Source organism: Lytechinus variegatus, chromosome 3 (assembly GCF_018143015.1).
Source record: "Lytechinus variegatus isolate NC3 chromosome 3, Lvar_3.0, whole genome shotgun sequence".
Lineage (NCBI taxonomy): Eukaryota > Metazoa > Echinodermata > Echinoidea > Temnopleuroida > Toxopneustidae > Lytechinus > Lytechinus variegatus.
The window spans coordinates 70,044,012-70,068,433 of NC_054742.1; the positions used below are offsets into that span (position 1 = coordinate 70,044,012).

At 35.5% G+C, this 24,422-nt stretch overlaps 1 protein-coding gene across 1 annotated transcript in view; it reads right to left on the reverse strand.

Annotated features, from left to right (window-relative positions):
• The window catches only part of LOC121411816 (GATA-binding factor 2-like), a 63,840-nt gene extending 47,908 nt beyond the window's left edge, over positions 1-15,932 (reverse strand). The window contains 1 exon segment of the mRNA XM_041604687.1: positions 15,550-15,932. Coding sequence (XP_041460621.1) covers positions 15,550-15,864 — 315 coding nt within the window. The 5' untranslated portion in view covers positions 15,865-15,932.
• Between the last annotated feature and the right edge of the window lie 8,490 nt (positions 15,933-24,422).

Consider the following 24,422-nt stretch of genomic DNA (forward strand, 5'->3'; position numbering starts at 1 on the left):
TCTCTAATCTCCAATTTATAAAGTCGACGGTTAATCATGTTTATTGATTATTTGTATTATTGAAATAATTGCTTGCAATTACGGTTGGTCTTATTTGGAATGTTCATCTTCTTTAATTGAAGTTTGTTTGTAATTCGAAGAGTCACAATTCCTCTTTCAAGATAGTCATTGATGTGAAAAAATTCTATTCATTTCAATTTGTTACATTTCTTAAGGGGAGTGGGGTGACAAGTAAAATGGGGGTTTCTCATTGACTTTGCGCCAAAAATAGCTAGTCTTAATAAATACATTTTGAGATAACTATTACGAATACAGAAATAAACTAGCCTTTATTATGTGTATAGAGAAACTAAACATGACCAGATTTGAGCAATGAGGATTTGAGTTGGTGCTATGGAGGTAATTGGTCATCATCTATACTTTGATTTTAATTTGTATCGTGCCTGCAAGTATACTGTTTGGTGTATATTGATTTTCGATTTTGTTTGATATTTCCAATGCCCCCAAATAAAGCCCAGTATGATAAATGCTGATTGCACAGGTTCCTTTCTTCAACCACATGGAATATATAGGTCAGTCAATATATATACATTACAAATGTTCTTATTATTATCATTATATATTTAAATAAAGGATTCAATGAACGTATAAACTAAGTTGGAAAATTTATTAAAGATGAAAAGTAAAAATCAAGAAAAGAAAAGAATAATTGAATGAAAATAATGATAAGGTAATGAAATATATGAATCATTTATGATTAATTAATGAGACAATTACCTAGAAATTGATTGAAGAAAGATGTGTTACGAACCTTAAACTTAAAAATTAAGATTTAAAAAAAGAATGCAGCACGAGATTAAAGTATTAACTTTCGTTACTGTTTTGTGTTGTCTCTCTATATCTCCTTTGAATTTTGTTGTGATTTGTATTTTATCGTTTGAAAAACTTAAAGCATTATAATATTGAAAAATATTTGAATGTATATTGTTTAAATATGAGACGGTTTATATACTAGTAATACTATAAATACATTGGAATAAATTGCAAAACATATTTACAAAACGAGAAAAAGTGCATAAAATATGAAAATATAATATGGACCGACAAAATTAGAATATTCAGTTACTGAAGAACTTCAAATAATTTAGATGTGTTGTGTTTATACCACATATGACCGAATGAATAATTAAGGTACAAATTGAAAGTATGTTTCATTATTTTTATATAGTCCGAAATGAAAGAACACCATTGTATGTTCATTTCTTAGTTTGTTAAAAACATTCATTTTGTTTGCGGAATACGTCTTTAAAAATGGCAAAAAAGTCTTTTCTTGACGAAAACAATACATATTTCCAATCAATTGTTCTTTCTTTGAGTCATCAATTTGCTAATTAGTGATTCCTGGAGCACAAAAGGAGATCAAATATGACATTGAATTTAAACAGATGTTGCCTTATCGCTCAAATGGAATTCGATATTTCAAATTGAGCGATCTACTATCAAAATAACAAGAAAACACCAATACACTCGTTTCCTTCTTTTGAATTATCTAAAGCCTCTAGAATTATTTGTTATGTGCAGTTTTTAAAGCACTTTCATGAGAAGATTTTTTTTAATCAAATGAACTTCGTAGCATTGTCAAGATTTTTTAAGGAATGAAAATTATATTCATTACATTTAAGACATATTATTTACCTCCAGATCTATCGTTTTGGTTATGAATATCCATTATATTTTGTACTTTTATCAAATATATCCCTTAACCTTAATTTATTCAGTTTTGAAAAAAGTATTCCTGCCTATATAAAAGGAAAACTTTACTGTAAACGGTAAAATGTCTTTCTTGAAATAATTTGATATCAACCGGGGAAATATGATACTTTTTCATTGGTTAATTTCAATTTAATTGAGCTAATTCCACAAAATTAGTATTAATAACTCGAAATGATTTTAACTAAAAAACTTTATTAATTAACATATTGTTTGAGGAGGCGTTAACAATTTATTCTCAGGGTTTCATCTCATGTTTAAATCATAAAACATTTGTTCTGTCATATATGTCAACACGACAATCTGATAAATTAAGGGCCGTGGATTGTTGTTTTTTTTTATAAGGGGGCATGAATCTGAGGGATTAAATACGAGAGGAAGAGTTTTTTTTATGAAGTGAAAGGAAAAAATAGCGTCCCCCGCTCGTAATCTTCAGCGCTTAGTACAGAGTCAATGCACATCATAACAGCTGAATCCATTCGCCTTCAATCCATTCACTGACTAAATTCATTTCCTCGACTAACTTCTATATTTTCGTTAATCTCGCCGCTTATTCTGCAAGATCGCAGGTCTTTGGGAAGGGATTTGAGCCGAATTACAAATGTAATTCTACCCCGCCATTTACACTTGAAATGAGTTTATTTTCTCTCAATGTGCGCGTGTCAGAAGTTCAGATTTATTTCCACAGTGATCATATACTGCATTTAATGAAATAAGGACAAAATTTTTCAGATTATCCTTAAGCCTATTGAATTAAAAATAAATTACTTTGGTCTGTGCTCTAAAATCACGAAATTATGATGATGTATGTCTACACTTTAAAAACACTGATTAAATTTTACCCAATATTGGGTAGAAAGTGAACAAGAATGTCTGCTGGGTATTTTTGGACCCCATATTGGGCTATTTCAACGCAACATTGCGTAAAATTTACAAAAAATTTTTACCCAACCAACATGCATGCATGTTTACATTTTACCCAATATTGCCTAATGTACGGAAAGAAATCAATCCGTTGGTGAATGTATTTATGTACGACCGAAAATATGTTCAAAATCAAGCAAAACTTTTTTATTAAATTTTTAACCAATAATTTGGTTGGTCTAACTTTTCATTCCGACGGACATAATTTTATAATCATCAATACATCAGTTATTTCAAGGAGATATCTATCTCCTTGGTTATTTTGACCAATCTATTGTCAGAGTGTATTGTAGCTACATAGATTTGATTGTGAATCTTCTCTTTGAATATATCCATTCTTAAATCAGTTCATTATATACAAATTTTCATTGCGGCACCTCGTGGTCTAGTATTTCTGACTCTCGCCTTTCAAACAGAGGGTCGCGGGTTCAAATCCGAGCCATGGCGTGTTTCCTTCAGCAAGAAATTTATCCGTAATGTGCTGCACTCGACCCAGGTGAGGTGAATGGGTACCTGGCAGGATTAATTCCTTGCATGCACTGAGCGCCGGTGATGGAAGCTCGAGCTAAAGCCGGGGTAATAATAGCAGCGCTTTGTATCCTCAGGCAAAAGGCGCTTTATAAATACCGCTATTATTATTATTATTATTATTCTCTACATCTAGAGGAATACCCGTGAAGTTTAGAAACCTTGCAAAATATAATAACATTTCAGAACATTTTTTTTCTTCTTCTGAAAATCGGCAAACTTGGCGGACACAGCATTAATATATAAATGCTGTATGAACTGCAAAACTGAGAATCTCAATCTTGGCGAAGGGGGGGGGCTCCTCATCCCCTCCCCATACAAAAATGAAAATTCATATTTTTGGTCCGAAATAGAAATCTGAGAATAGAAATATTCCAAAATTAATTTTGCCCAATTGATCGTGGGCTCGATAGCCACTGTGCAGCGCCAGAAAAATACATATACATGATATATGTAAATTTCTCTGTGATATAGTTATCATACCACTGTGCCGCCGTCCGAGCCATGCAAATGACAAAATCAATCAATGATTAAGTATCATTTTTTAAATTAATTTTGATTAGTTTAGTTTTAGAAATGCAAATTTCTTTCGAATCTGTATTTTTAAGCGCCAAGGTTCGTTTGTATAATGTATGTGTGGCCATCTGTGCTTAAGTAATCTCAAGTGTGTGCCGAGATTTATTTTGTAAGCCTGTTCTATATCGTATATTGGTGTGTGTGTGTGAATGTTTTTACTTTTTATCTGTTAGCACACTGACAAAGCGTTTAGAAGAGTATTCTTCGATAGTAAAAGAGATATACACCCTATTTCAGAATATCGATAAATACAAATAAATATCTATAATGGTGTCAAAACCCCTTTAAATAATCAATCTGAATGAATAAAAAAAAGACTACTGAAAGTAGAGAAAATAATAAATATATCCTTGACCATGTATTATGTAGGTTTCTATATAAATGACCTTGTATCTACATCACCTGAAATAGTAGAACCCATCGCAGTGACTTTGATATGCTAATTGCGCTGCTTTTATGAATATTTCACTCAGGTATTCCTAATTAAAGTGACAATTAGGGCAAGATATCCAGAGAAGCGTGATATTAATATAACCATCCCTAAACGCAATTACATGTCAATTGAAATGCATCCTCTGTCAACTTATTCAAAACCAAACTGAAATCCCACCTCTTTCAAGAGAGTTTTTAATAAAGAAGTCACTTTTTCATGTTTTTGGTTATGTATTTTGTAGAAATAATTAATCTTTACTTATTTTTCTTCGATTAATTTAGCGAACTTAATTTTACTTTTAAAATTTTTGCGTATCCTGTTAATAATTGTTTTTTCTGCTTATCTGTTATGTATTGTAATGCGCAGTTGACTATATCCAAATAGAAATTGCGCAATATAAATTTACAATTATCATTATTATTATTATTAATTCAAAAATTGAATTTGAATGCAGTGAGAAACTAACACGTAAAATTACAAGGGTGTGCCTCCGCTCTTAGAAGAGTTTTGATGGGTTCATAATGTCATTTTGTTTGTAATAAGACATAAGGAAATTACTGAAATGAAAGACAAGACAAATGCGTAAATGTTGAAAGTTTAAACTTTACGCAATACTTAAATGATTATTGAAATTCATATCTTGAAATTTTGATTGCGTAAAAGTCATTGTAAGATGCTTTAGAATTATCCAAGGCAACTTGAAAAACCTACCAGAGTATATTACTTTAAAATCGAATCTAAACCACAAAACTAAACTTAAATTCTCACAAAATCTTATTCTTAGGTGTGTATTGTTTTGTTTCTTGTTTATATTCCACATGTAACATTCACATTCCATTTTCCGTTTTTGCGTCTATTCATGACAAGTTATTGTTTACCAATTTCATTTGTATTTAGGCCTGTACTATATGTCGTTTCTTTTATTTCTTATATAAATTTGTAATGCGCAAAAACATACCCAGAGTATAAGGGTGCTCAAGGCGCTCACAATGAAATCAACATAAACTTAACTGACAATTGACAGTTTGGCCATTAGATAAGTTTTACAAATATATCACCAAAATAGACCATTACAGTCACGAAAGTTTACGATATATATATGTATATATATATATGTGTGGTGTGTTGGTGTGTGTGTTGTGTGAGGATGTGCGTGTGTTTGTGGTGTTTTGTATATCAGATTCAAGAATTGTACTGTTTTATTTCCTACACATGTCATTACAAATGCTAAAACGACTTAGACTTCCTTTGAAAAAAGCGAAGTGCTTCTAAATTATTTTAACGCTAGAGTAATTTAGACATATTCGAATTGGCTTATGATTGACAGCCTTAGCTAATAATGCGCATTTGAGGCAACAAAGACGTTTTTCTCCTTAAGCTTTTCAGTTTTGATTCAGTTACCTGCGTGGAGGCTTTATCTTGGAATCAGAGACGAGTTTTATCTGATCTTCTTGTCACTGAATTTGAAAAAGAAGAAGCACAGAACGCAAGAGCGCCGCGTGGATAAAAGTGGAGTGAAAGTATAGTGTCCCGTTCTACACCGGGCTTGAAATATTAGTAAGGCACTCACTTTAAAATTTGATAGTGGCAGCAACGCGGCTCGGGAAGAATAAAAGTGATCAAAAGAAGGTTTGTTTCAAGCTCATTGAAGTTCATCTAGATTCAAAGTACGAGGGCCCCCAAAACATCCACACCCCCAAATAGGCCATTACAGTCATTGAAGTTACGATGAGAGATGATTTTAATACATAAGCTTACTTTCTGTTTGGTTATAGTAAAAGACGCTAAATCGTTCTATAAAATTATGCGCAATATGGTCAAGATTGATTTATTTCATTTAATATAGCTTGTTATTGAGCCAAAAAAGAACGAATAAAAAGTTCCACTAAAGCACATTTTAACGTCGTTGACTGGAATACTTAATTTAACCAAATCCGTCGCCAGTATACTAGTTCACACTCAGTGCACTTAAATATCTAGTTTCTGCGCGTTAAGTTAAAATTTTGTTATTTTCTGAGATATTTTGGATAATATCAGTCATGAATCATCTCACTCCTTCTCTCTCTCTCCCTCTCTGATGAATCACAACGATTGGACGTTTCAGACCTCGATGAGTTAACCTAGAAATCTCGACCAGCGGAATGACAAATCATCGCGTCTCGTGTCGTAACGAAGACGACGACGCTTTCCCGTCCTAGCACCAAAATCGATGATGACGCAGATAGGATATTCTATTACTTTACAAATATCAGATAGAGTTCCAAACTTGACTCTATAAAAGTTTGCTCACACTATTACCTTGGCTCGATGGTAATGGATAGGGGGCTAAAAATACCTTGGCATGATTGATAGATGGAAATGAGAAAGATGGAAAGAAAAGGGGAGAGAGAGAGACTACGAGAGAACGAAATATGTCATCAAAGAAAGAATAAAGAAATAGAGAAAGAGTAATACTATAATCGGGATCCATTGCAAATTAGCTTTTCTTTCAATTTAGTTTTACAAAAAATTTGTTGCCTATTGTTGTAGATGACTTTGTAAGATATGGATTATTTGTTTCGAATATCCATTAACGGTGTGACTTGTTGAACGCTAAATCATAACTGACTTCAAAGTAGAAAATATTGATAATTGGTCTCAAACGAAATGGAAAAACAAATGCATTGGCAAGGGACCTCTACTCTAATACTATGGACATATATCAGAGCTTTCAAGATTATAAAAAAAAAAAATAAATTGACTCTGTATCATTATCACAAGCAATAGGGAAAGGGGACCAACAAACTTGCAGAGGATGAATCTTTCATCAACGGACAAGCTTTCTGTTACTCACGAACGTCCTCCAAAGACCATGTAACAGTCAGCTGACCGCTGTGACGTCACAACAAACATTCGACCAACCACATGTGCGCTATTGTTGCCAAGCAACGATGCTGGTGTCGCGAAAGTTTGGCACGGGACAGTGTTAGTTTTACGTATGGCGAACTATATTTACAATACAAGCGTGGGTGATAGAATTTTTCTTTTTTTTTTGGGGGGGGATAAATAGAATTTGAAAGATGCACTAATGACATGAGATTTGAAGAATCTATGGAAATTAAATAACTTCGTTTTCCAATTTTTTTTTCTACAAAGTGATACATTGGGTAAAATGCTAAAGAAACGATTGGATATAAGCGCATGCCTATAAAATCTTATATATTTTCAATGTTTCATTCAAAGACACCGTAGCATATGTTTTCATAATGTATATCGTCGTATTGGTGAAGATTTGTTTATATGCCATTTTGATTAGAGTTACGGCAAACTATACCATAATTATCCCTTTTTCATATTAGAAGGATGCACGTGAAAAATATTTCACATATGTATACATTATTATTGGTAATAATTTTATTATGTGAGAAGTGAGATTTTTATTAATAGAGTAAATGGCGACAATAGTCAAATATGACTAATCGTCACTCAAACCAATATAAGAAGAAGAAGAAGTCTGACATATTTAGCTGTTCAAATATCGTTCGCGCTTTCTGCTCAACCAACACTGTGGATATTTGAAATGCATACAAGAAAATTTCCCGTTCCAATTGGCGCGATCCTGCCATGGTAGTAAAAAGAAGGAAAAGATCAAATTACTAAATATTGTTGGTTTGATATCTGATGAGGCAATTAAAGACATCCGTTATAGCAACTTTGTAGAAGTATGCTATTTGACGGCGAGCGGAAATATTTCGCGTCTTACTCGAATGTATACAAGACTATCGAATTAACACCCGGTAAACATGACAGGCCACACTAATTGGTGTTAAAGATTCTTTTAGTGTTGATGATAATAAAAACTATTACATATGTTCCGAATGACATCAGAGGTATAGCTTAGCACAAGGATGTGGGTCAGTGCTAAGATATTTAAAAATATAGACCTAAGTAATAATTTTCACTCGAAATTTATTCCTCATCATGAAATCAATAAAGACCTAGATATGAATTTAAAATTTTATATATGATAAAATGAGAAGCGTTTCAGTACAAAGCGTTGTTTTTATTCTAGAGTTTATTTGAAGAGGTTATCCACGTTGATGTATCAATCATTATATCAGCGCTATATGCATGAATGTACTTCCTCATACAGTATATATTTTTAGAAAGTGAAAAGCAATTTTACATTAATGCACATTTTTTCTTATAGAGATCAAAGTATAAAAGCGCGAAGCGCGGGATGGGAATTTGTTTTAGATTTAGACCATGCAATATGATATATGGGGCATCAGTAAGTGGTATTTGAATGTTAAATTGTTGGTGAGGGGAGGGGTCATCGCCCATCGCCGTAATTGTCATGGATCTTTTAAAAGAGTTTTCCAGGCTGAATGGTGATACACATATATGTTTTATATTTTTTGAATTATTCTGTTCGCAGGCACTTTTGAGGGGTTAAAGAAACACGAAATCAATCATTCACTATGTTTAGAGAACAAAGAATATTCTTCTATAGCCTATCTCGAATGTTTACAAAACAATTCTATTTCGTATTACTTTTAATTCGGGTCAAGCCAGCTTAGTTGGTCTGACTCTTTGGTGAGACATTGGATCTCACTCTTCAAACAAGCAGTTTCACGACTAGGTGGCAGCATGATGTCGAGGCGGGGCCCCAGCTGAGCCGTCAGCCGGGAGTTCTGGCCGAGGGAAACCTCAGCAGGAACCCTTGTCTCACAACAATTTCCGCTGCCTTATTACAACCGCTGAACGATCGGGGGCAGATTGGACGGACAGATATAACCGGCCGATGACAAACAAATTGAGGGGAACAACAAAACATCCATTTAATATCTATCCCTATTGCCCAGGAAGCAGTGTATAATTATCATCAAATCGTAATACTAGGAGACAACATCCCCAGGGAAGACAAGTTTGTTTTCCGGTTGAACAAAATAAATTCAAATAATATGGATATATCTTTTAGATGTCTGAGATATTTCATAAATTGATTTCGTTGCCCCAATTTCTTTGTTATATCACCTGTATCAACCGTCCCGAATACGTGCTTGCCTGGAATTGAAGTATTACATGCACTCTAAAACAATCCACTTACTTTTAATAGTGAGAACCCAGAACAATAGTTCAATAAAGCAAAACAACAAAAACATAATTATCTTGTCATTAAAATTCAACGAATAGAATGTATAAATTTTAACAAGAATCTTCTTTGTGCCACTTTAATATGAAATGTGTCTTTTCAAATTCGAATACATCGTTTTAGAGTGTGCTATCCAACTTCCCCAAACCTCTCTCTCTAAAAAAAAGGTGTAACGTTTTTTTTTCACATGGGAGAAATATATTTTCACCTATATTACACAGCCTATTTACATGATTCAACCAATTTATGTCAGCTCTATACAAAACATGATTTATTTATTCTCAATGAACATTTATTCCAAGTAATTCTCGACAAATTCCATATTTGACGCACAACAATGTATCGATCTTAACTACTTTTTGAGCTTGTACCTAATAATACGTAATAAATGGACGTTAGATCTATTATAGGTAGCAAATCATATGTCATCTTAATGAGACTATATTCATTCGCGATGTGAGGAGATCACTTGGGGCGATTTAACATTAACGATGCGAATAATTTATCTACTTTAAAATCATGTTATACGACAATCACGCCATTTAATCTTTAGGCATCTGTCCTTGCATTTCTCTATCGGGTTATTGGACAACAAATTTATCGGGGATATAGAATATGATTTACGTAGGCCCTATGGCTGTGGCGCTTTCGATATAGGAGTTTGGAATGAGAAGAATTATTTGAAGAATAAAGAGAAAATAAGGGGAAAGAAAACAAGTGATTGTTGTTGACTTTGAGGAGCGATGAGAAACGATGATGTATTCTGGTGTAACCCCACACCGGCGCAGCAGCCGACTCTCAACGGTTGACTTGCTTGTACTCCAGACGTCAATGACACGTAATGATTGGGGTCATAAATCGCATCAATTATAACTTGTCATTGTTTTAAACTCGAAGGGCACCTTCCAAATAACCCCTTCCAATAATATTGAGAGGTGGATTCAGGCGTGGTCATGCAGATAAATAGGGCGAGGGTTGAGGTAAATGATTGTAAGTAGGCTATTAAAGCATTAATACTATTTATAGTCAATATCAATGTTTTTCTCATACCATCGTCTATTCAATAATCTTTACTTCTCATTCTAATTGTGTATTCATAAAGACCAATTAGAAATTAGATTCGAGTAGATATTTATTGATGATTAGATTTTTTCGACGGTTTCCAATTTAAGGAATGTAAAGCGCCAAATGGCCATCGTTAGACACTGAAAACGCCGAGTAAAATTTTACCCAATATTGGGTAGAAAGGGAACATGCATGTTTGCTAGGTATTGTTTTTAACCCCATATATGGGCTATTTCAACGCAACATTGCGTAAAATTTATAAATATTGGGTATCCTTTTACCCAACCAACATTCATGTTCCCGTTTTACCCAATATTGGGCAAACTTTTTTAGAGTGCATGTATTATAATAGGACTACATGTATACAGGACTATCACAAAGCAACATATTTTTTTCTATTATGTTTCTTTTTGTCATAATTCTACAATAAAACATCGATTCTATTTTCCCATGTATTTATGGATATCTTAAAGCCACGTTATCGATTTGACGCTTCGTAATAATCTCATTTATTTAATTTAATTGAACTCTCCGTTAGATTAATATTCGATGTTTTAATAATCAATGTTTATTTTTATTTTTTATTCTTAATGAGTAATAATCGTGTGTTCATCTGTATTGTTTTAGGATAATTATTAAGGGCCTTTTTGATTTTATTTAGGAATAAAATTGTATATCTGTTCTTATCACCTGTCTGGCTACTATAATTGCACATTTCAATATCTTTGGAAAATACCTGACAATCAAGCAGTATATGAAATTTGAAATCAAAATATCGCAACAGTCAGAATTTATTCTTTTTTAAGCGTAAAAAAGATTGAAAATGCAGTTTAGACCAACGCCAAGGAGGTGAAATAACGCATGCATATACAATGTATTACCCTACCTAAAAAAAACATGAACAATTGTTATAGGGAATATAAAGGCATTTCTGTCAATAACTTACACCCGTTGACATGGTTGAGATCGCAGTGATTTGGTCACGATTTACTCAATTATTTTCAAATTCCCTTGCTGATTGTCCACTACCATAGAATGGTCGACTGCAAATTGTCGGTCAAACTTGGTATACTGTGACAGTGATGCACTACTATCAACATTTTAATATACTGATTTTCTGGAACATTCAGTTGGTTTTCGGAGGTTCTTGTAGTTAGTGAGCAAAGTTTCTTTTTATTTTTCAAAATTATTTATTTATTGGTCCACTATAACTGGTTCATGCATCTATATACTGTAGTTAGTGTTAATAAAATGAAAGTGAAAGTCATTCTATCTTTGTTGGAAACAACTTTAAAAAATAAATCCAATCAATAAGCAATTAATCAATAGTTTACAAAAAAAAAGAATCCGCATAAAACATTTAGCGAGGAGGGACGTAATCCCAAATTAGAAAATTGCCACAAAAAAAATCCCTATTGTCATTTTACTGAAATGGTTATAATATGGTGCATGTACATTTTTTAAAACGTATTTGCGCGTTCAATTTCTGGGAGAAAATATTCAGTACTTTAAAGATGGTTATGTAAAAGATACTTTATACAAAAATTCTTTCACTTCCAAGATTATTCACTGATTGTGAGGATCGTTACTCTCAACAACAAGAAAAGAATTCAATATTACAGGTAGGCATATGCAAACTTGAATACCTATTATTCATACTACATTTTACTCGCCAATCGTGAACTTAAAACACTTAAATGCCGATAACCTGATGAAATTTTCTAATATTCTATTCCATCATTGTGTAAAGCGCTGTGAAACGATGATATATTGTAAGAGCGCTATATAAATGAACATAATATAAACAGTGTATATTGCCATCAAGTTACGATAAAGATGGTGGTACAAAGAAAACATATGTCATCGTTTCTTTAGACTCCCTAACCTTTTCCTTTAAGATATGGAATTTCTTGCAATGTTTCTAAATATGACTTTTCCATTAATATTCATTTCAAATAAAACCCCAAAACATCTGCACAGTAAATTAATATGCACACCGTACATACTCGAAAGATTCTTTGGCATTGACAAATGCAATACGAAACCACAGAGGTTTGAAAATAGCAAGATTACACCGGATTTCCAACAGGTGTAGTGGTCAAAGTAATAAGCCTGTCTGATTTGTCGGTCAGATGCGGCGGAAAATATTGGCAACTTCGTGTTTACACAGGTTTGTCACTATCTGTTGCCAATTTACGGAGTGGTAGAGTGGATCAACCGAGATAGGATGCCCATTAAATATTATTATTTCTTCAGGTAAATCCATGATTTCGTTGTCACATTAGGTGATTAATCGATGAGTCCCATTAAATCAATCGACACAATTTCGTCACCCTTTGGTCCACCTGAAGGGGAATCGTTTTGGCGCCATTCATCTAGATGCAATTGGCAATGAACTTACCATCTACTTTTTCATGTCTGTGTAAACAAATTTGAGCAACCGGTGTAAAACTATGTAGGGACGACAATGTTGGATTAAATAAACAATGAAAAATTAGGGCAGAGATCGGTTATCTCTTGGTCGTCACAGCACAGAAATTCGAGAAAAAAAATCTCGTCACAGCACATAGATTTTCTAGACAGTACAAATAAAACTGCAGAAATCATTCAAACAAGGCATAGACCTACATACTTTCGACTCTATCTGTTGACTGGATGCAGTAGTTTTGTGGGATTTCTACTTATATTCCAAACCTTTTTAGGTCCAACCTTGCTATATTAATTTTACAGTCATGTCTTTAAGTTGCGTTCTTAAAAATAATATAATAAACATAGGGTAAATATTGGGACATTAATGCTATTCTCTAAAAATAACAAACAAAACATATCTAGAAATAGCTAATGCACCTATGTAGAGCAAAAAAAAAAGATGAAAAGATTTCTCTTACCACAGTAAATGGTACTCCAAATTGAATGGCGCTCAAGAAGTCAAATAAAAATTATATTTTTCACAGAGAATTCGAATGAGGTTCAGAATCTAAATTTATGCGCCGATGCCCTTTGGGAAGGTATTTTCCGTAGATGACATAAAGTCGTTTGTCCTCTAATTCGCCACAAGAGCATATGTTTTTTAGCAGTCAGGTGAAATGAGCAAAGTGCACCCCCCCCCCCCTTCTCATCCTGTAACGCTATCTCACTATATCGCATCGTTATGTCAATCTACCCATCCATATCTCTCTTCCTTTCTCTCTATTTCTCTCTTTTCTTTTATCAATTTTAAACCAGCTTCTCTCCATTGTATATAACGTCAAAGACGAACACATGTTTCTTATATACATGATAATCATTATAAACATTATCCATGAACTGCAGCATATTATTAACGTTTCCTTCGGCATATCATTTAGCCTAACCACCGCATTGCGTCACAATGGCAAAAGAGACTCATTAATGAGACGCTCAAGTTCAGCATTTGTCATCATTTCATATAACCCACTCATAACACTCCACTATTTTTACGAAATTTGTCACGCGAACACTCCTATTTTGCAAAGATGTAGATCCAATATGACCTTGCTCATAATCGCTATGCGATACCACCCACATTTCACAACTCATGAGTGTCATTTTGTAGGTAACGAAGTTGAGAAATTAGGTTAGTAAAGTAATATGTGATTTTGTGGGTAATGAAATTCCAAATATCTATATACACATGATTCCTATCCTTTTTAGAATATTACAATAATTATCTATTACATCTGCATATCGGTGCAAGGATTGAAGAATTAAACCATGTAGAAGATTTTCTCACGATCCTCTCTTTCGTTATTACACACCCATTGAAATATAGTTTCCAATATCGCGAGTTTCGTGAAAATAAAAAAACCAAGAAACTATATAATATTAATAATAATATCTGTATATCCATGAAGGCTCACAATTCCCTGCAATTCATATGACATTACTTTTACTAACAGTTTGTTACTTGTATAAAATTCGATGTGTCCATTCACATTCAAAAATAAATAGGCCCACTTGCATTCACCGGTAGGGAGCATTTTTTCGAGCATTTTTTCCCCATTTGGATTTTCCCTTATCCTCATTATTGGTACTGACTGTTGCGTTATTTGGGGGAAGTTGTTGAGGTAATTTCATCAAACAGCTTCCCGATACATGTCAGAAGATGCTACTTTCTTCTAACTTAAAGCTCAAGTGGGGTTCTGATCAACTATTTTGACAAAGATGCTGCCTCAAAATCGAAATTTAAAACAAGTTTTTAGGAAGTAAATTGAAATTAATAAATATGTTGTAGGCCTATATGCTAGGTATTGGATTCACGAAATTCATGAAATTGTTCGGAAATTGAGCAATTCTCATTTAAGAGGAATCTGCTCAGAATTGAGCACTGTATGTGGGACTATATTACCTGAAACTCCAAATTTACATCTATTAATGGTAGAGATTTATTGGAATTAAACCTATGTTAAAAAACACACATATGGCGTCCAACCCCCAGGGAGATACATTTTCAAATCAGTCAATGTCATTAGGCACAATCGTAAAAAAAAATAGAAAAGCAGTAGAAAGCAAAAAGGGTGGAAAAGGTTCATTTTAAAATTATAATTCAGTTTTTAAGGACGAGAATCCAAATGTCATTCACCGAGCTAACTGAGAAAATTGTTGTAATTCCTTTATAGTGCTTCATCAATGCGGTCAGCATCATTACACTCATTACAACTGTTGAAATTTAAAGGGTATGAGTACAATTCACAGCAGCCATGGGTAAGTCATTCTATTTTAATTATTGTCTGTTTGAGTAGCAATATCATGTATCTTAAAACCTGTATTTATGTTAAAACATGTCAAGATAACTTCAGAGACGAATTTCAAAGTAAAGAGCGCGCAATGATAAGTGACCAATGATCGAGACACTTACAAAATATCAAGTGACAGCTTTTACAAATCAAAGCTGGAATGTATTTACTCAAATTTTCAAACAACCACAGCTTACATTGTTGAATGTCGCGAATAAGTTAAATGGAATTTGACAGAAGCCCTTTTAAGTCAGTCTTTAAAGTTTATCTATTATCATTTTAATAACTTTGGTAGGCACATTAATACATCCATCATTAAACCAAGATGAATAGTTTTTGTTACCGTATATATCAAAGATCCTTACCTCATCATGATGCGAGACACCAAATTGTGCGGAGTCGCCTAGATGAAGAGGAGCTACGGATGATGAGGAGTGAGCGGACGGGATGCGATCCCCCGAAACTCCGGCGGTGGTGCCCGACAGAGAACCGTGATGGTGAGCGAGGCTGCCGTAGTGGCCACTGGTATCTGTTGCAGAGCCAGTTCCACCACTACCACCACCACCACCGCTACCGACACCAGAACCCCCATTGGGATGCTGGCCACTACCGTTCCCATTCACACCACCACCGGTGCCATTGACCACCATCCAACGAGATGAGTCACCTCCAACATCCATCGCCAAGAAAATTAGAAATGATGACGACGATCCACGGTCACAACGAGATGCAGGGTATCAAAATTCACCTACAAGAAAAGAAAACAAGAAACAAAACATTGGTTAAAAAAATAGAGAATGTTGCGAAGCGATTGTAAAAGATTCAAAGGGATTAATCCACATCCCACCGTGAAGAGGATTTGTTTGCCCCTCATGTTGCTATCTAAAAATAAACAATGTTTCATGACATTAGTGAAAGGGGAAAATCTTTAAAATCTTACTATTTACAAAAGAACTTTTTTTGTGAGCCGCCTCCCTCTTCGTGCATTCCGTGCACGACTCAACGCAAGTGGGCCCACCACATAGCTTAGAAAAGATTTCTCTAGGATTCGAAGATCTGTTTCGAAAATCTCCCCTTTCAGCTGCCGAATTAGGAGAAACTCGTCTCTGTTCGCGAGGGAGGAAGACAAACGAAGTGACACAAATCAATATAATAAAAGCTCAAAAAACATAAATCGCAACGGCAAATTGGGAGGATATAAAATGTGTCAATTTCGAGTAACCTACAGAAATTGGGATTGCGTCAGCTGTATTGATGCGCCTTGCAACAGCTGAGTCGTGGATGGGAGGCAAACTGGAGATTCGCATCGTCAGCCAAGGTTACAATTAAGTCCCTCCAAGTGTCAATATGATCGAGGAGAGAGAAGGGGAGATAGAGAGAGAGAGACATTGAGAGAGGGGAAGAGAGATAGGGGTGAAGGAAAGTGGAAGCTGAGGGGCCAATCTTACCATCCCCTACTCTAAAATAATTTTCATTTTTTTTGCAGAACGTTCTCCTCTCCTTTCCTGACACTTTCTCAATTGTATTTTTTTCATTCGAACATTCATCCAAATCATGACCAAAAGAAAGACAGAGATAATTTTTTCCTGTCGAATCCTTGTCATGGCATATTGAATGTTTCACTCGACCTCGTGATAAAACCCAGTCAGGAAAAACAGGCCTAGCCTACGCAGCAACGAGACATTGGAGAGAGATTTGCATAAATCTGATTTTCGGGGTAGATTTTCAACAAATTTCTTTTTTACAATTTCCGGAAAACAGAGTGCCCTAAGAATACGGTCGATAAGGCGTCAAGTAATATCACTGTTTGCCCAGCTCTCTCTGCAAGCAATGGCAATTGTACAGATATGCAATGCAGTATTTTTTTACACAGACCTACCGAATTTAACACAACTGAAACGCCGGCATGACCTTGAACAAGATAACAAGTGACAGTCGCAGCTCCCTCGGAATTCTGGATGAACGTCGGAAAAGGGCAATCGCGATATATTTTCTTGATGGTGGCGACCACTCCAGTAACGATCCGATATCCACGAGAGACAGGAATGGTGTAAAATCTGAAAGGATTGGTGAAGATGTCGACCAATTGAAGATGAATAATAATTGAAACAAGGGTCCAGGTTGGAAGCCAGAGTAACCCCAGCCGTCGGAGCGAGAAATCAAGACTCGACTCCAGAGACTCGAAACGAAACCGGAGATTACTCTTTTAAAACAAAACTTGGTTGCTACTCTTTATAAATGAGGAAAAGGTCCGTATTTATAGATCTATCCTCAAAATTTAAATTATTTCCAACTTCTCAGTGATGTAGAGGGAGAGAGAAAGAGAGGAAAAGGGTAGAGTAAAAGAGAGGGTGTTGCATATTGAGGATCCCTTGTGACTCTCATACGGCCTTGGATAAGCTGGATTTGCGGGGCGCGTTTGAGAGCCTCTGGTTTCCGCTCCCTGTCATAATGTTTACAGAGCTCGCTTGAGAACGTCGTTCATTTTACCGAGATGACGATGAAATCACTGCCGATGTCCAACGCAATCAGAGACTCATGTCTCATGATTCGAATTCTACGACTGCTTCCAGAAAATTTCCCAATCCACTATTTTTTCATGTTTATCTTCAGGGGAGTTGCTTGCTGCTTGTGCCCTCCCTCGGCTGTGTTTATATTTATCTCGCTCTTATCTAGAGGCGGGCAATTACAGACGATTTGCTTGTCTTTATGTCCGCTCTGCGCGCGAAGACGACACAGAGAATGGCGGAAGATGGCTACAACTAATGAGCTTTTGTAGCTTCTTTCCGTTTGGAGGATACACGTGCGAGTATGTTTGAGGTGAGATTAGTTTGCTGTGCCTCTCCAAATCATGGAACATCCAGAGAATCTCAGGTCTTCCGCGGATCTTCCCTGTTCGATTATGAAAGAGAGAGGAAAGAGGCGGGAAACCCAAGTGTCAAACATGAAATGATGGCGTACAGAGCGCGGAGCGGAAACATTTGGAGTAGGGTGCCACAGGTTTAATCAACTCCGACAATGACATTGTAGATACATCTTACATGCCGGTTATATGAACTGTGACTTCAATTAGTAAGGATGTTCATCGACATTGATGAAAGGAAATGAGAAAATGAAACAGAAACCCGCCCTTTATGTTCCTTCGAGTGCTGTAGTATTTTCCCCCATTTGTCAGATAGAATAAATAAATATACACTGCAGATGATAATTCTTGAACCCTAGGACGATTCTAATTGAGCTTTATAATAAAGCAAAATATGAGTGAAAGGGTCTAACCATTACCTCATTTTGAAAACCGAATGTCGAGAGGGTTGGCATCTTCGACGATTAGGGCAATTAACTTAAAGAAAGGAAATGAAAAAAAAATGAATGATATACATGAAGTGATTCTTGTCGCTTCGATTTATCCTTTATTTCACTAACTTCTACGGATGGACAATTTTCCCGTTCGTGCTCTCTAATTTGAAATGAAGTATGAAAACAAAATAATGTCCCACAAACAGAGAAGTTGACTGACTTCTACCATGTTTTCATACTGAGCTGGAGAGAGTTAAAGAAAAAATATATCTTTTCAATTGGTCTTTTGTGATTTTTTCACTGTATATTTTAAGCTCCTTTTTTCTTTAAAAGGCAAAAACAAAAGAAATCTTAAACTTTCTCCTAATCAAATTATGCAATTAGAAAAGTCTTGTATGTAATTTTCGAACTACAGCTACTGAGAAACACTGTTCAATGTGTTCTCATTCTGAATACATTTCCCGCGTTGCCGATTTGACAGCTGGTTAAAGACAGGCTGTCTATGGACATTTAATGATGCTAATTACGGTAAAATGTCCCCTTTCCACCCTCCCATCCTCCAGGTATTTTAATTCGATGATCTTCTTACTATTATTACCGAGTTAGGGGTTCTCTCGCGGTAAATTACCGACTGATTGCTGATGAGATGGGCCGCCACGTGCCTATTAATTTGTGCGGCACGTCACCCTAATGATTTATCTTGGGTAAATTGGGTTAGGGGCGATGCGTTGACTCGTTATCACACCTTGACTGCCAGTTATAAATGTTACATACGGTGGAATGGGTTAAAGGGCTAGTGTAATTAACTCAACCAGAACTGAATTACTATTCCTGTTCAATATATTTTTATACGTTTTGCGAGTTCATTCACCTTCAACGTGAGCATCAGTACAGCAATCGAGTAAGAATTTTTACTGTTGAATATTTCTAAATTTTAAAGAGATTCGTAATGGTTACCATGGTAGTTACCTTTGGATGGCAAAGTTGTCATAATTATGATAACTCGTATGCAACGGGACCGTTTGCCTCCCCCCTTTCAAAGCGATAAAAACAAAAAACTTAGCAATGCCCTGAAAGGGATGGTCCAGGCTGGTGATATTTTTATTTCAATGAATAGAGTAAAATTCGCAGAACAAAATGCTGAAAATTTGATCAAAATCGGATAACAAATAATGAGGTTATTGAATTTTAAATATTTGCATTATTCCGGTGAAACAATTCTCATTATTCATTAGTTGGACTGATGATGTCATATCCCCACTCGTTCTTTTGTATGTTATTATATGAAATTAGGTTTATTCAAAAATTATCTACCAAGAACTAAAACAATTGGATTGACAACTGATTAAGTGCATTATATTTATTACCGAAACTTATTTCATCATAATGGTGACACATCATTTACACATGTATGAAATAATGAACATTTATGATTTCATGTAATAACATAAGAAAAAGGAAAATGGGGATGTGACATCATCAGCCCACCTAATGAATATTCATGACGATGTGCATATAACTGTTTTCACAATATATTGATAAACGTTGAAATTCATTAATACTTCGTTATTAGTTATCCGATTTAGATATGAATATTTTCAGCTCGGACCATCCCTTTAATCGTTAAATTAATGCTTATGTTTTTACTACAAATATTTCGCCAAATGTACAATAAAAATTTATCAGTTTACAAGTTTCAGTACAACTGCAAAGTACTTGCAAGACAGTGGTTTTAAACAATCCCCTTAAACATGTAACCCATCTTGAAAAGATATATGATATTGCGTACATATAGTGTGATATTATGAAAAAAACATCGTTACAATGACAATATACATTCTAGTTTCCCCGCGGGTGTTACTACTGGATCTACGCTTTAATAAGGGGCTGACAAGTGACAACCCATAGCATCACAACAAGTTGGTCCGTGTGGACCCGAGACTAGACCAGTCATCCCCTACCCCGCCCGGGACCAGTCAGCCAGCCCTGGGTCTAAACTTGGCGCCGATGAGCTCCAATCCGCAGACTTGAGTAAAGTTAAAGTTATGGAAAGCCTTGCTAATGACCAATCGAATGCCCCATTATGGATCGCCAATTGACAGCCAGTCCGGGGAGATACCCGGTGTGACACGACGAGAAATCCCACCACTTCCAAATATTTCACGCCCACGACAAATCCCCCTAAATTCAGCCCAGTTCGGTTGAGCCCCGATGACGTACATGCGCCCATTTGTCAACCCTTACCCCATCTGAGACTCCCAAAATTGTTTTCAGCGCGACGCCCGATTGTTTTAACTCTCTTGTTCAAGTAAAAAAATTCAGCGGGAACCTGAGTATTCTGCGGAGTGAATGAAAAATTGCATCACCATGGCGACAGTGGGCACTTCTCGCCAGAGACTTTCGGTTGTACGCCAGCTGTCAGATCTCGTACGCCCTCAGCTCCACAAAGATTTTCCTCTTCTTTTGATTTTTTTCTTTTTTATGAACGCCAAAACATGGATGCCGGACTATCGAATGTATAAGGGTTACCCATCGGTCTCTACTTTCCAATAAAAAGTGACTTTTCAACAGGCTTGAATTTTGACAGCTAATGTAAAACTTCATTAAACCTCGCTAGTCTACATTCGTTTGACTTTGAATGAAAGATGGGGAGAAAAAAAAGACGAGTTGAGGGGGTGGCATCCATATTTTTGGTGAAAGTATAAGTATCATGAAATCATTGACTAATCCGACTCATTTGGGGCTGATCTGGTATACCGTCATCCCTTGGTGTAGGGAGAGAAAGAGCAAGAAAGCTCGTATAGCGGGGAGGTGTCGCCTCGGGGCGTACGGGGTGTCGGGTGGCCCGGGGGAACATCTTCCACCAGCCCCTTTAGCTTTGTAGCTTCGATTTTTATTGAATTCATTCCCCCTTCCCTCTTCCCGATCCGCCTAATTACAAAGCCCACAACAAAATCATATTTCGCGCTCCGCACGTGCTTCTCATTTTCCATCTCTTTTCGCGTCGTGTTTCTCTCTTTCCTTTCGCACTCTTCTAAGCTCGCCTGGTTTTACACACCTCAAGATGCAGGAGACAATAGAACACCAGTTGCAATCTGGAACACTGGAACATGAGAACACTTTGGTTTGGGGATGGGGGGATTGTGGTCTTATAAACACTCAAGTACCATGAAATTAGGAGGATTTCTCTTGCTACAATTCGCATTATGACTTCTGTCCACCCGTTTTGGAGATGTTAGACTGGTAGGTATGAATAAAACATGACCACCATGCCGTGTGTTAACCGCGCAGACTGTTCATTCAGTATTAGGAAAAAAAGGTAAAAAAAAAGAATGAAAAGAATCATCAAAATTAAGATTTGGCTGGTGGAAGAGAAAAATGTCATGTTTGGTCAATGTCTTCATGTTCGTTGCGGTTGTAATTGCCGTATCAATGGGCAATATGGCGCCACATTTTAAATATATAATGTTTCATCACGGCATCTTGAAGCTAATCTTCCCAAAATGTAAACGCAATGTAATATTATAGTATGAGTGACATTTTGAGTCATGTCTGGGAACCAACCGTCTCCGAGTTTTCATATCTGTATATCTCAAATTCATATCATTAGTTCCATAATAATGTTTTATATTCATTGGCTCATCTTTCCCCTGTCTTCCTCTCTTCTGCTCTTTCTCTGTTTTATCCAGGTCTACCTTTCGCAACTATTTTTCAACCTTTTATCAAGCACTACCGCATTTTTCTTAATGTCTTCTCTTTCTGTGCAAAACAATTAGAATTCTCTCAACTTCAACATCATAAGCACAAATAAATTGGGCAAAATCATATAATTTACATTGAGTTATAATTTTCCTTCTCATGTTTAATAGTCAAAACTGTTTCTGATTCTAGTCAGACACCGGACTGGCACGTATTATATAATTATGAAACTAAAACCCACTGATGCAGAAATTTCTGAAACCGGTAAAGGTTGGAATATAAACAAGAATTCATATTTATATGTGAATGTAAAATATATAGTCCTTTTTAAAAAAAAGATGATTTCAGTCATGAATCCTTTTCTTTTTTCGAGAAAGTGGTCAAGTTTCAAGATTAACCACAAAATTGTTAACCGTACAAAATCTTCTTGGACTTACTCTCGAGCTGTGATACTCCATCACCCTAGAAGTAGGTCAATCGCGAAACTCATTTTCCCGCCATTTCAAACAGCATCCCTGCCCATTGTTTACGTCACAATAATTTGCCGAGGCTCGATGACATGATTATCCAATATTGGTATCACTCGCGACATTATATGGATGTTATGTCATGTTGAAGAAGAGATGATGTGCGCTGAAATGATGTGAATAACCTTGCGTTCAATGACCCGTAGCCCAGTCTTAATCGGAACGGGCTCCCCGCTGGAACCCCTTCCCCGGGGGAAAGCATATTTCTCCTCTATTTCGAAGGAATACGAAAACAAAATAATAACAACGGGGGACCGTGTACGTAGTGGGTTATATGAATTATGTTTACGTCTTGTTTTGACGATTTCATTTTATTTCGGAAGGTATTTTGTTATGAAATCTATTTTGGTCAGGTATTATCCATCACGAGGACCCTTATTTCATGTGTCGTTCTGTTCTAATTCATATGCATGATGAACTTTATACACGCATGCAGTTTTGTGAGGTATTTATTTTAAAAATATCTAACTTACACAGTGACATCTTATTTGTGCTTCATTTGGTTTGCAGTTGAGATTAACTTACTGTATTTCTTGTAAAAAAATGGCTTTTGGTTGGAACTTACATACATGTACCTCTCACTACAATGTTATTAGTTTGGTCATTAAAAATAATGTTTAAATGAAGAGAATAGACGTTAATGGTTCAGTGAAAATAAGACATTCTAGGCACCGAGGAATAATACTACCGTTTGTGCTTATTTTCAAGGATTGAATCGACTGGTGTGTGTTTTTTTCAGATTTAATGACGTCAATTCAATATACACACAGATATGAGATATGAATGAACCAAATCGCACATACAGTACGATGAAGAACTGCAATGGAGATATTTCACAATGAAGCAGGGTAATCGAGAGATATTGTAATAGCCCCCTCTTCGTCAACACTTCGTTAAGTTGAATATATGTAGATTAAAACATTGGAAAATGTGACTTTTCTATTGCTGATATCGATTTGGGGGCTTTTTTAATCTCAGGCACATGCAAAGACACTCCTCTAATTCCAACCGGGTTAAACTTTACGTTTTCCGTTTGTTTTAGAGAAAGCCAGAAGATGAATAAAATATGAAGTTGTTTTCCATAATGAAACCTTGAATGCCCTTTAACAATAAAAAATACCATCTTGTCTTAATGATTATTAACTTTATGAGCGAGTAAATCGCCTATTTTAATACTTTGAATATCAAATTTCATATTTCGTGAGAATGACTCGGTATAGTTTTTGAAGAGACAGAAGAAAGGAAAAATCTGAAATTGACGTACAAGGTATAACGTCATCCAGAGTGTCGTTAAAAGCTTTATATGTCACGCGAAGAATAGGAAGATCATTCCAAGCGATAACTACCCATGTTTCTTCATTACATATTCCATAATCTTGCATGACACACTTGTTTGTTGTACATGTAATTAAAAGGCGAAACTTAGCCGAGCAGGCAAACTCTATTTGCACTCATGAATTTTACATCCACTTAACGAGACAAATCCATAATTTTTGCAGCCGAGTATTTCTAATCTGATGACAACGAAGATTTTTATCACTATTTCTAAATAAATTTTGAAGGGTTGGTATAGGACAATCTATACGTCAGTAATTAGAAATGTAGATTTATTGTTTATGATATATCTCGCATGCATGGGCTTCATTTTTTGATTTTGCAATTCAAATTATTTCAGGACAAAAACATCACACACGAGGACGCACTTTGCTTATTAA